The sequence below is a fragment of the Oncorhynchus nerka genome, linkage group LG6 (genome assembly GCF_034236695.1).
Source record: "Oncorhynchus nerka isolate Pitt River linkage group LG6, Oner_Uvic_2.0, whole genome shotgun sequence".
NCBI classification, from domain to species: domain Eukaryota; kingdom Metazoa; phylum Chordata; class Actinopteri; order Salmoniformes; family Salmonidae; genus Oncorhynchus; species Oncorhynchus nerka.
In genome coordinates, this window is record NC_088401.1 from 25,797,584 (window position 1) to 25,810,096 (window position 12,513).

The 12,513-nt window shown below is 46.5% G+C and overlaps 1 protein-coding gene across 1 annotated transcript in view; it reads right to left on the reverse strand.

The window, feature by feature from the left end:
- Nucleotides 1–563: 563 nt before the first annotated feature.
- kcnh2b (potassium voltage-gated channel, subfamily H (eag-related), member 2b) overlaps nucleotides 564–12,513 on the reverse strand; it is a 317,198-nt gene continuing 305,248 nt past the window's right edge. Inside the window, exons 9-16 of the mRNA XM_065019434.1 lie at nucleotides 10,280–10,479; nucleotides 7,553–7,805; nucleotides 6,825–7,018; nucleotides 6,524–6,626; nucleotides 5,906–6,181; nucleotides 5,565–5,754; nucleotides 3,145–3,322; nucleotides 564–2,957 (exon numbers count right to left, since the gene is read on the reverse strand). Of these exons, the coding sequence (XP_064875506.1) occupies nucleotides 2,532–2,957; nucleotides 3,145–3,322; nucleotides 5,565–5,754; nucleotides 5,906–6,181; nucleotides 6,524–6,626; nucleotides 6,825–7,018; nucleotides 7,553–7,805; nucleotides 10,280–10,479 (1,820 nt within the window). The 3' untranslated portion in view covers nucleotides 564–2,531. The remainder of the gene's footprint in view (nucleotides 2,958–3,144; nucleotides 3,323–5,564; nucleotides 5,755–5,905; nucleotides 6,182–6,523; nucleotides 6,627–6,824; nucleotides 7,019–7,552; nucleotides 7,806–10,279; nucleotides 10,480–12,513) is intronic.

Here is a 12,513-nt window from a genome sequence, read left to right on the forward strand (position 1 = left end):
TTCTCCACCCCTGCTCTCCACCCCTTCTCTCCACCCCTTCTCTCCCCTTCTCTCCACCCCTTCTCTCCACCCCTGCTCTCTACCCCTTCTCTCCACCCCTTCTCTCCACCCCTTCTCTCCACCCCTGCTCTCTACCCCTTCTCTCCACCCCTGCTCTCTACCCCTTCTCTCCACCCCTTCTCTCCACCCCTGCTCTCTACCCCTTCTCTCCACCCCTGCTCTCTACCCCTTCTCTCCACCCCTTCTCTCCACCCCTTCTCTCTACCCCTTCTCTCCACCCCTTCTCTCCACCCCTTCTCTCCACCCCTTCTCTCCACCCCTGCTCTCTACCCCTTCTCTCCACCCCTTCTCTCCACCCCTTCTCTCCACCCCTGCTCTCCACCCCCTCTCCACCCCTCCCACCCCTGCTCTCCACCCCTTCTCTCCACCCCTTCTCTCCACCCCTGCTCTCCACCCCTGCTCTCTACCCCTTCTCTCCACCCCTTCTCTCCACCCCTGCTCTCCACCCCTGCTCTCTACCCCTTCTCTCCACCCCTTCTCTCCACCCCTGCTCTCCACCCCTTCTCTCCACCCCCTTCTCAGATCTGATGAGAATATTATCTTACTGCTCACCGGACACACACGGGTTGAATCATTGTTGTTTCCACGTCATGTCAACAAAATGACATTCAACCAACATAGATGTTGAATTAATGTCTGTGCCCAGTGGGTGAACACTGACATCAGTGCTAACATCTCTGGTCGGGGTTGATGAAGAGTAAATAATCATTAGAATTAGAATAATAAAGTGCAACTCCTGTCAAACAGTCATATTACTCAAGTAGCATCTATAATGGTTGTACTGACATAACATTTAAAACAAACACACACATGTGGGGAGAGGTACCTGGTGGAGAGGTACCCATGTGGGGAGAGGTACCTGGTGGAGAGGTACCCATGTGGGGAGAGGTACCTGGTGGAGAGGTACCCATGTGGGGAGAGGTACCTGGTGGAGAGGTACCCATGTGGGGAGAGGTACCCATGTGGGGAGAGGTACCTGGTGGAGAGGTACCCATGTGGGGAGAGGTACCTGGTGGAGAGGTACCCATGTGGGGAGAGGTACCTGGTGGAGAGGTACACATGTGGGGAGAGGTACCTGGTGGAGAGGTACCCATGTGGGGAGAGGTACCTGTTCACATTTACAACAAAAAAATATTATTTCAATTCCCTCCACCAAATAAGTTTAAACTGTACATCTTCTTTCTGCAAAACGAGAAATCATATTTGGTACAATCTACAACATGAAACGACTAAAACCAATGAATAAATAAGAAGCTCAGACCAGCAAGCGGTTAAATACAATCTTCAGGTTCCCCGCGTATCGCAGGCCGCCATCAACTACCATGTGCAGAGACTCTCCCCAGAGAAAGGACAGGTGGAGGGAGGGAGTGAGACAGGACCCCTGTGGTAGTACAGCAACACGGGGAGAGGATGGAGGATCTACATTGTAACGTGTGTGGAGTGTGTTCTCTCCTGGGGCTGAGTATTGCTGTGTAGTCAGATCCTTGGACGGGTAAATGTGGGTCATTTTCTTCTTCAGGTGTTAGATGGGTGTTATGCTTTGTGAACTACCGACAAAACTAGGGCAAAAAGCTTTGGAACCTGAATCTGATGTTATCAACACAGATATAGGATACAACATTCCTCTCTCGCCAGTGTTTGCATACTGAACTGTACAAAGACAGTTATCTAGCAATCTGTACACGGTTCTGGTAGCGATTTGATATGTTCATCAAAGAAGTCATGGCTTTTAAACCCTTCCTCCAACCCCACCCCTGAGGTGCAAACCAGCCAATCCAGTATGCTCTTGGGGCCTTGGCTCCGCCTCCGGGGATATGGACCTTAGGGAAAAGGGGCCAATGATGGGGACAGGACAGGACACCAGAGTTTCTGTTAGGCCAGCTAACACTACAGTCCACCAACCAACCAGTTTTCGGAAGCGTCACGGACATGTTAGATAGAATGTCTGTAAATTTCAGTGCAAGACATAATGGCTACTTATATAATTATGATTGTTTTTTCCCCACCCCATTATGGTAATCCAGTACTGGATACAGCAGTAAAGGGACGTTTCTTAACAGAACCAGTCATGTGACTGAGCGGTCTGTAGTCATCTGTAGGCCAGAATGGACCGGACTGAGTTCAGAAGGGCTGTGCTTCTCTCTCTCTCTCTGGGTTTGGTAACGCTGTGGTAACGTTAGGAGCTGGATAGGGGAAAGGACCCCTGAAAAAGAGAGACACCCCCCCCCCTCTCCAAACAAGGTTTCTCCTCAGGTCAGAGGTTAGAGGTCAGAGGTGAGACACACTCAGTGCCTATAGGTGAGGTTTTAGAGGCTGAAGGGAGAAAAGGGACACCCCCTTATGTGTGTCTGTTTACGCCTGGACTGAGGGAACGGACCCAATGAGATGTGTGACTGGGAAAGAGGGAAAACAGAGCTACCCCTCCTTTCCCTCTCTCTGTCCCTATTCTCCTCCCTCCCCCTCACCGCTCCTTAGCTCCCCCCAGGGTCGGAGCTGTGCCTCTGCGGTGTCTGTGAATCCAGGGGCGTCTGTGGCTCAGGCAGAGAGAGCCTTCGCTGGGTGTCAGGGTCCAGGCCATTCGCTCCTTCCACTGACCCCAACCCTGAACCTGCCTGCATCCCTGACCCCAACCCTGAACCTGCCCGCATCCCTGACCCCAACCCTGAACCTGCCCGCATCCCTGACTCCAACCCTGCCACTGACCCAGCCCCTAGTTCTAGCTCCAGGCTGCCCAGGTCCAGGTCCAGGTCCAGGATTAAGCTGCCCAGCCCAGTGGTGTCTCGTTGTGTCTCGGTGGGGCTGACCAGAGGCGAGTCCTGGGGGTGCAGCTGATCAGGGCTGCGGAGAGAGTCACACAACTTGCCGGGGAACTCCTCAAAGTCCTGGGGGTGTGAGATCTGGAGGAGAGATGCAGACAAGGAGTGATTCAGAGAAGACCCTTTTGAGTGTGTCTGTATATATGTGTGTGTGTGTGTGTGTGTGTGGACGCAACTGAGTGTGTGGGCATGTGTATGAGTGCATGTATACAGGTGTCTACAGGTGTATCTGCATGTACGTGTCTATCTCCTGTGTGTGTGTTAGTACCTGTGAGAGGGAAGCCAGTGTCTCAGACTGCACCAGCCTCTCTCCAGGACCAGGGCCAGGGTAGGGTGAGGCCTGAGGGGGAGACGACACAGTGCTGTAGGCTGGGGGCACCAGGGCCATCTGACGCTGTAGTAGTTGCATGATTGCCCCGATGTCTGTCGACATCCTCGTTTCCAGCCTGAAGAGAGAAACACACGAACACACACACACGCATACACATGTCAGAAATGCTGACACCTACCCTGGAGCATCCCCCAAGAAGCATTACTGGCCAATCATGTTACAGTAACTCTCCCAAAACAGACACAAAAGCAGGCATAGCCTCAGCCTTCTAGATAATGGAGGTCTTTGACCTCAATGAGCCTTGACAATGGGCACTGACAGGATAAGACCATAGGGACTAATATAACAGTTACTCCACTGTGGAGGAGAGAAGATGAAGAGAGGAGAGAAAAAGAGAGGAGAGAAGAAGAGGAGAGGAGAGGAGAAGAGGAGGGGGAGATGTCTGTCAGAATCAGACTGATAAATATGAATAATGAGGTAGGGTTACAGAGAGAAGTGTCAGCTGAGTGCGAACACCAGGCCTGGGTACTTCCATTACTCTGACAGGGGACAGACTTGTATCAGACACTGTGGTACAAGACATAATGGAAGCAGATACAGTGGAGTAGCAGACTAGCAGCTGTGCCCTATATTCCCATTTGTATATCTTTTATACACTCATTCTAACCATTTTCTCAGAGGGCTATAGCTAACTCTGTCCTTGTCTCTGACCTGTCCCTGCTCTGGTCCCTGTCTGTGTCCCTGCACTTTCCCTGACCCCGCCTGTCTCTGACCCTGTATGTGTCTGTCTCTGTCCCTGTATATGTCTGTCTCTGTCCCTGTATGTGTATGTCTCTGTTCCTGTCCTTGTATGTCTCTGTCTCTGTATGTCTCTGTCTCTGTATGTCTCTGTCGCTATCCCTGTCGGTCTCTGTCCCTGTCTCTGTGTGTCTCTGTATGTCTCCGTCCCTGTCTGTCTCTGACCCCGTCTGTCTCTGTCCCTGTATGTGTCTGTCCCTGTCCTTGTATGTCTCTGTCCCTGTCCTTGTATGTCTCTGTCTCTGTATGTCTCTGTCGCTATCCCTGTCTGTCTCTGTCCCTGTCTCTGTGTGTCTCTGTCCTTGTATGTCTATGTCTCTGTCCCTGTCCGTCTCTGTCCCTGTCTCTGTGTGTCTCTGTCCCTTTCTGTCCCTGTATGTCTCTGTCTCTGTCCCTGTATGTCTCTGTCTCTGTCCCTGTATGTCTCTGTCTCTGTCCCTGTATGTCTCTGTCCCTGTATGTCTCTGTCCCTTTCTGTCCCTGTATGTCTCTGTCTCTGTATGTCTCTGTCTCTGTCCCTGTATGTCTCTGTCTCTGTCCCTGTATGTCTCTGTCTCTGTCCCTGTATGTCTCTGTCTCTGTCCCTTTCTGTCCCTGTATGTCTCTGTCTCTGTCCCTGTATGTCTCTGTCTCTGTCCTGTATGTCTCTGTCTCTGTCCCTGTATGTCTCTGTCTCTTTCCCCGTATTGATCTGTCCCTCTATACCTCTTTCCCCGTATGTCTCTGTCCCTCTATACCGCTTTCCATGTATTGCTCTGTCCCTCTATACCTCTTTCCCTTTATTGCTCTGTCCCTCTATACCTCTTTCCCCGTATGTCTCTGTCCCTCTATACCGCTTTCCCCGTATTGCTCTGTCCCTCTATACCGCTTTCCCTGTATTGCTCTGTCCCTCTATACCTCTTTCCCTGTATTGCTCTGTCCCTCTATACCTCTTTCCCTGTATTGCTCTGTCCCTCTATACCGCTTTCCCTGTATTGCTCTGTCCCTCTATACTGCTTTCCCCTGTATTGCTCTGTCCCTATACCGCTACCCTGTATTGCTCTGTCCCTCTATTGCTCTGTCCCTCTATACCGCTTTCCCTGTATTGCTCTGTCCCTCTATACCTCTTTCCCTGTATTGCTCTGTCCCTCTATACCTCTTTCCCCGTATTGCTCTGTCCCTCTATACCTCTTTCCCTGTATTGCTCTGTCCCTCTATACCTCTTTCCCTGTATTGCTCTGTCCCTCTATACCTCTTTCCCTGTATTGCTCTGTCCCTCTATACCTCTTTCCCCGTATTGCTCTGTCCCTCTATACCTCTTTCCCCGTATTGCTCTGTCCCTCTATACCTCTTTCCCCGTATTGCTCTGTCCCTCTATACCTCTTTCCCCGTATTGCTCTGTCCCTGTATACCTCTTTCCCCGTATTGCTCTGTCCCTCTACGCCTCTGTCCCTCTACGCCTCTGTCCCTCTACGCCTCTGTCCCTCTACGCCTCTGTCCCTCTACGCCTCTGTCCCTCTACGCCTCTGTCCCTCTATGCCTCTGTATGTCTCTGTCTCTCTATGTCTATGTCTCTGTACCTGTTGAGTTGCTTCTGCAGCAGGTCCAGTCTGTTCTCCAGCTCGGTGCGCTGCCTGCGGCCAATGCTGTTGAGGGGCGTGTTAAGAGGGGGAGGGTAGGGCAGGCTGCAGCGCGGCAGTTCCTGGTACTCACGACTGCCCCGACTCTCACCCCAGAAACTGAAGATGTTGGACACCCCTGAAAATGCTCCTGGTTGTGAAGAGAGGGGAGAGGAAGGAAGGGTAAAGAACAGGGTATACTGTTTTACATGAATGTGCCCTAGGGTATGTCTGCTATGGAAGTTAATGAGGTGTGTGTGTGTGTGTGTATCGTTTGTTTCCACATTGATGCCCAGACCCACCTGTGAGTGCATTGCAGGTGTTGCCCCCCTTTGGGTCTCCCTCCCCCTCGGGAGTGTCGCTGAAGTTCAGGGTGGTGGCCTGAGCCGGGGACATCTCATGCAGAGCCGATGGAGGGGCAGGGCATGTGACCACAGACTCCTCCCCTTCATCGCCACTGGAGTGGGAGGACACTGAGCTCAGAGGCCCCTCCCCCTGGTTACTGGCCGCCTCCTTCTGTCTCCGCCGTAGTGGTTTATTGTCTCTCTCCTTTTTAATTTCTCCTGCATCTGCATCATCTGAGAGGACAAGTTGAGTTGCTGATGATAACGACTTTACTGAGGAAGAATGTACTTATTATAACTGTGAAATGTGGTTGTCTCCTCTAGCTATGAGTACGTGACTGCACTTATTGTTCTGGATAAGAGCTTCTGCTAAATGACTAAATTGTAAATGTAAGAAACAAGGACAGATGATGACACACTGCATGGAAATGGAAAACTTTATTTGTGATGAACAACTGAGTGTGCATGGGAGTCATCATTGAGCATTAGGGGTTTTCTTCTGGGCACCGCAGAGAAAATAATACGTTTTGCACTCATGAACAGAAATGAAGGTGTGAAAGGGAATGTGGTGGTTACCCTTCTCTGTCCGGCGCCGGAATGATAGTTTGCGTCTGCGCAGTTTGTTGAATCCTATACAGTCTGAGTTGTCACTTTCTGGAGAGCCAGGAATCATATTGGTCTGCAGGGATTGACAAAGAAAACGTCTCGAAAAATCACAAACTGATGTTAGAGGGCTTATATAGGTCCTCCATAGGGATGCACAATGGAAATAATTCCCAAATTCATTCATTCATTCACCCTTTTGCATTCATACGTGAATATTTGAATGTGCGTTTTTATGGCCTTGACCTGTCTTGAGGAAGTTAGGGTCACTCACATCCCGGAGGTTAAAGGTTATCTCCAGGTTCATCCAGAAGTGGTCGGAGAACTCGGGGTACATGTTTAACACCTCCAGGACGTCCTCTCTGTGGATCTTATGGAGGTCACAGTAGGTCAGAGCTCTCACATCGGCGTTAGACTTCCCAGCTCGCCCGTAAAGGTTGATGGGCTCGCCAAATATGTCATTCTTCCCTGTGAGTGAAGAGAGGACACTTCTACATGCACCGAAAAATGCTCATGTTTTACACTGCTATGTTATTACTGGGAAGTTACATGGCAAATGTACAATAACTCCAAATGGTACATAGCAGTGCTTGTTCAATGAAGTAGCATTTCACCCTTCTCGGCTGCCCAGAGTTTGAAGCTGTATGAGGTATAAATTGGGTCATATTTTTTGCCCAGTAGATGGCAGTGTTGGCCTATATATTATTTTGTCTTCGGGAGAATTGCCTTTGAAAGTCTGTATATCTTATTTGCCCATCTCTGACCATCATGAGTTTCCCTAGCACATCATATCTGAATATACCAAATTCACTTTGTTCTTCAATTCATTTCCCCTTTGGCTTGGCACATGCTACTCTAGCAACAGTAGACCCTATAGAGTGACAGTAGAGCCTATAGTCTTTCATTTGGTAGCCTATACATGCTAGACTAGCCGTAGAACCTGGACCATCTGGGTTGATACATGCTACAGTAATAGTAGCTCCTATCGTCTATCATCCTCACCCAAGATGGCCACCACCACGTCGCCTCGGAGGATCTCGATGGAGCCGCGGGAGATGAAGTAGATGGCGGTGAGCACGTCGCCGGCGTGCACCAGGGTGTCGCCGGGCGGGGCGTGGGTGGTCTTGAACTTCATGGCCAGGGCTCGCAGGCAGCCCTTAGTGGAGCCCTTGAAGGCTTTGCAGTTCTCCAGGAGGGTACGGTTGAGGTGGAGGCAGATGTCAGCCTGGAGACACTCTGGGAACCCCTTCAACACCTAGTAGCGGGGGAGAGAGGGCGGGAGGTGGGAGAGAGGGGGATAGAGAGAGCGAGAGAGAGTGTTACTGTCTAGCGAGTCTATGACAAGCAGTGTAGATGTCACTGCTGTCTTTGAACAACAAACCATGAAAAATGTAATTTTCTGATATGTAGAGGCAAATCAAATGTTTACCCAAAACAATTACAATATTTCATCAGCAATCTGCCTCAGTAATACTTCCACTTGTAAGGCTGCAGCTCTACCTATGTAGTTAAAATGATTACAAGAAACTAATTTAATGATTTTCCCCGCCAGCAAGGGGCTTCCCTCAATTTTTCAGAGAAAAGAGAAGGAGTTTTTCTATGTGCGACTCGACCAACGTCTCGAAAACACCCCCCCATCTTGATCTCTCATTGAAGCCATGGAAGTTCAAGGCCGACCTCGGTACCACAGCCACTGTTAGCAGAAAACAGGATCCCCATTACAGTCAATGGAAAAATGCAGATTTTCGTGATCAATCTTCGTGTAAAAAAATGTATAATCAAATACAATCATGGAACCAATAATGACTTCTAATACACCAGATGTATGTTCTTGAACTGATTCTTTAAAATCTTACACAGAACGAAGTAATGAGGATAATTGAGTTGCTAATGGCAGCCTGCAGTACCCAGGTCAGCATTCAACTTGAGTTATTTAATGAGAGGGGGCAGCACTGAACTAACCTGCAACATCACTTCCTGGAGTAGCTGAAACTGTGCATATTGTCTCCATGAGACGCCATCTTAACCAACTTCATTTGTCTTCAATGCGCTATTGAGTCTTTACATAGGAGTGAATGGTGTCACGTGATCAATGGCTTTGTCCATTCATATATACAGTCATTGGTCCATCTCTACCCAGCCCAGACAGACAAACTGTTACGGACATGGCAGCCACATTTCCTCATCATTAAAAGACAGAGTATACGACTGACCTTCAGTCAGAGAGACATCAGGCCGGGGCTACATCACAACGACCACTATAATCACCACAACAAGCATTTCACTTATCCAACACAGTTCAATGGACTCTCAACCTAACATAATGAGGAAGTTGAGTTAACAAGTGACACGGCTTGTTTGTTTCCTCTATCTTTAACATTTAATCATTTACATTAAACACTTGAGTTAAAGGGGCAAGCTGCTGTTACTTAATCAATTTTTGTACTGAAATGTACCTATTGATTCTTGAACAACACAGTGCATTCGGGAATGTATTCAGAAAGAAATCAGAAAGGGGGCAAACACACACACACACACACACACACACACACACACACACACACACACACACAGATGTGTATAAAGTGCATTCGGAAAGTATTCAGACCCCTTGACTTTTTCCACATTTTGTTACGTTACAGCCTTATTCTAAAAATGGATGAAATAGTTTTTTTCCCTCATCAATCTACACATAATACCCCATAATGACAAAGCAAAAAAAGGTTTTTAAACAAAAAAACAACACTATATAGCCTAAAAAAAAGGTTAAAATATCATGGATGGTCTGTCCTTGCATCCATAGCTGTCTATGAATTTCTCCAGCACTATTGTTTCAACTGTTAATTGCCGCTTTAAGACGGAATATTGGAATTTCGTGTTAGGAATTTTGTTCCTAAATTGCATAGAAAATGCACTTCTGTAATGTATTTACATTTGAGTAATTTAGCAGACATGATGTAATAAGTCAATGGTTACATCATTATTGCGTTTGGTACTTCAAGCATGTTGGAGAGAGTATAGTCTCAGTCCTAGGGAGAGAGAGGAGTTGATTGGAGGATATATGTACAGACAACCCTAATCAACAAAAATCAACTACAGCTTTCAGGCCAGACCTCTCTTAGTTCAATGAGTCTTTAAAAGACTGTGCAGAAAACATATCGTGTGTGTGTATGAATCATAGCATTCATGTACAGAATGTCAGGAATGGCAACCTTGCCATTAAAGTCAAGTTTTAAAGTTAATTTCCTGCATTTTGCCATGGGGATGAGAGAAGATTTAGCAATTTTATAACTAATTTCATGCCATTCTTCTCATTTTTCCAGGGGGCGGAGAGACAAATGTGCAGTTTTACAGCAAAGTTCCTGCAATTCTACACATTTAGCCAAAGGGTGGAGGCAAATGTTTGCAGCTTTTAATATGATAACAGATGATCAACAGGCCCCACCCCGGTTGGTAATTGGACCATGCTTACTACAAGTTTAGATAGCTGGCCGCCAGACTAACTTGCCAATATAAAACATTTTAGCTGACATGGACTAATTGACTGACTGCTGATGCACAACCACATCTCAAGTTGAGACCGTGACTGAGTTCCTAAAAATAAAGTTACCCATCCCTGATGTATGTGTTTACGTCTATGCACTGTGTTGATATCAATGTGCTGTGTGTATCTTTATGTGTGTGTGTGTGTGTGTGTGTCTGTCTTTTGTGTGTGTGTGTGTCACTCACAGCATTCATGTCGATGCCGTTAGTGTAGGACCAGGCGTGTTGGAAGTACTCCTCCAGCCGCTGCCTCAGTGGGTTTGGGATCTGGTGGAACCGGATGAACTCTCGGACCCGCAGCATCTGGGTGTGGTACCTCGCTGTACCCGAGTACAACCTCTGGATGATGGCCGACACGTTCCCAAAGATGCTGGCGTACATCAGAGCTGTAGGGTTGAGAGGAGAGAAGAGAGTTAGGATTTTGTGAATAGAATACTACTGCTGTCTACGACACCTTGGGCATTGTGAGTTGAGAAACGATCAACGTTATGGTATCTCAGATGTGTGTGACTGTATGTGCCATGGCCCTTCATGTCTAGGGCTGTGGCGGTCGTGAAATCTACATTTTAAAAAGTCTAATAAATCCATGTCATATAGCCTACACCTTCACAATAAATCCATGATTTATTTTAGAAAGAAACATGATATGAAGAAAATGTAGTCTATTTCAGAACAGAATAGCATACTCTTGAGTTGTCCTTATGTTAGGTCCTGATCTGGTTATGCCAAATGTGTAACGGCTCTCGTCGGTGGAAGGAAGAGTGGACCAAAGCGCAGCGTGGAAAGTGTTCATGATATTTCTTTTCAAGAAACACTCAAACAAAAATAACAAATCCAAAAAAAACGAAAGCGAACAATTCTGTCAGGCACAGACACTAAACAGAAAATAACACCCCACCAAACCCAAACGGAAAAATCACAACTTATATATCAAATCAAATCAAATCATATATATATATATGATCCCCAATCAGAGACAACGATAGACAGCTGCCTCTGATTGGGAACCACACGGCCAAAAACAACAAAGAAATAGAAAACATAGATTTCCCACCAGAGTCACACCCTCACCTAACCAAAGATAGAGAATAATAAGGATCTCTAAGGTCAGGGCGTGACAAAATGGCTGTGGGCTACACAAGATTGGCTTAGAATTCCTTGGCATTATTTTATTGTTTGAAAAATACAATTGAACAAAGCTGAATAAAATTGAAAGGATATTTTCTCTCAACGATATGAGGAAGTGCACGCATGCGGCTATTCTGTGTTGAGCGGTTAACAAATAAATATATATTCCTATATGCTTAATTTAGAGTTGTTCTACAAATGTTGGACTATACTGTATGTTTAGATTTTTAACACATTGTAAGGCTGCATGATGAGACTCTAATGATGATTTGAAAAAAGTCGCTTGAAAGGCATGAGCTGTGCTTTGTTTTTTATGCAGGCTGTAGGCACTACATCAGTCACTCATTCACAATTTGAGAAGCACTTGATAATGCCTAGAATTTCGCTGTGTCATCCCCTTTGTGTGGCCGTAATGCATCCTAAACAAATCCATGCATTTTGTAGCCAGTGGCCGTTGTGCCCTTCTCCTTGAGTGCTGCGCGCTCCATCACGTGATCGGGTCTTTCTCACAGGCTACAAGTGAAGACAGACACATCGGGGACACATCTGTGCGTGTCCTTATCCAATTCCAAAGTGCATATTGAAGATATTGGAAGAACTGTCCATATTTACTTTTCGAATTATAAGCACAGCAATGTGCACATGGTAGTAGGCTATAAGCGCAAATGTTCCATTAGCAGAAAACACCATTATCAAAAGTGACCACAAATGCAATTATGCATGTAATGCTTTTATTATAAAGGTAAATTTTTATGGTAACAAAAGTATCTTCCCGCTAACTTGAAACTCACGCGTTGCTTATGTATGCTTGTTAGGCTCTACACCCCTTGTAAAGCAGATTCATGTGCTTAATTTGAAGAAGTTATTTGGCCACTAGTTGTGATACAAACCTATTCAAACATTTAGGCCTATGGGTAAGGCTACATGAGGTGTGCGACTATGAGTTGAAAAAGTCACAAAAAAAGGCATTGTTTCTCATGCCGGGCATCATTCACAAGTGATAAGATATAACTCACAAGTGATAGGCTAATATTTAAACCAAAATGGATTAAATATTTTCTTGTTCATCATTAATCTACACACAATACCCCATAATGAAAAAGCAAAAACATATTTATTTTTTTGCCAAGAGTGTGCAAAGCGGTCATCAAGGCAAAGGGTGGCTACTTTGAAGAATGTCAATAATAAAATATATTTGGATTTGTTTAACACTTTTTTGGTTACTACATAATTCCATATGTGTTATTTCATAGTTTTGACGCCTTCGCTATTATTCTACAAAATAGTATAAA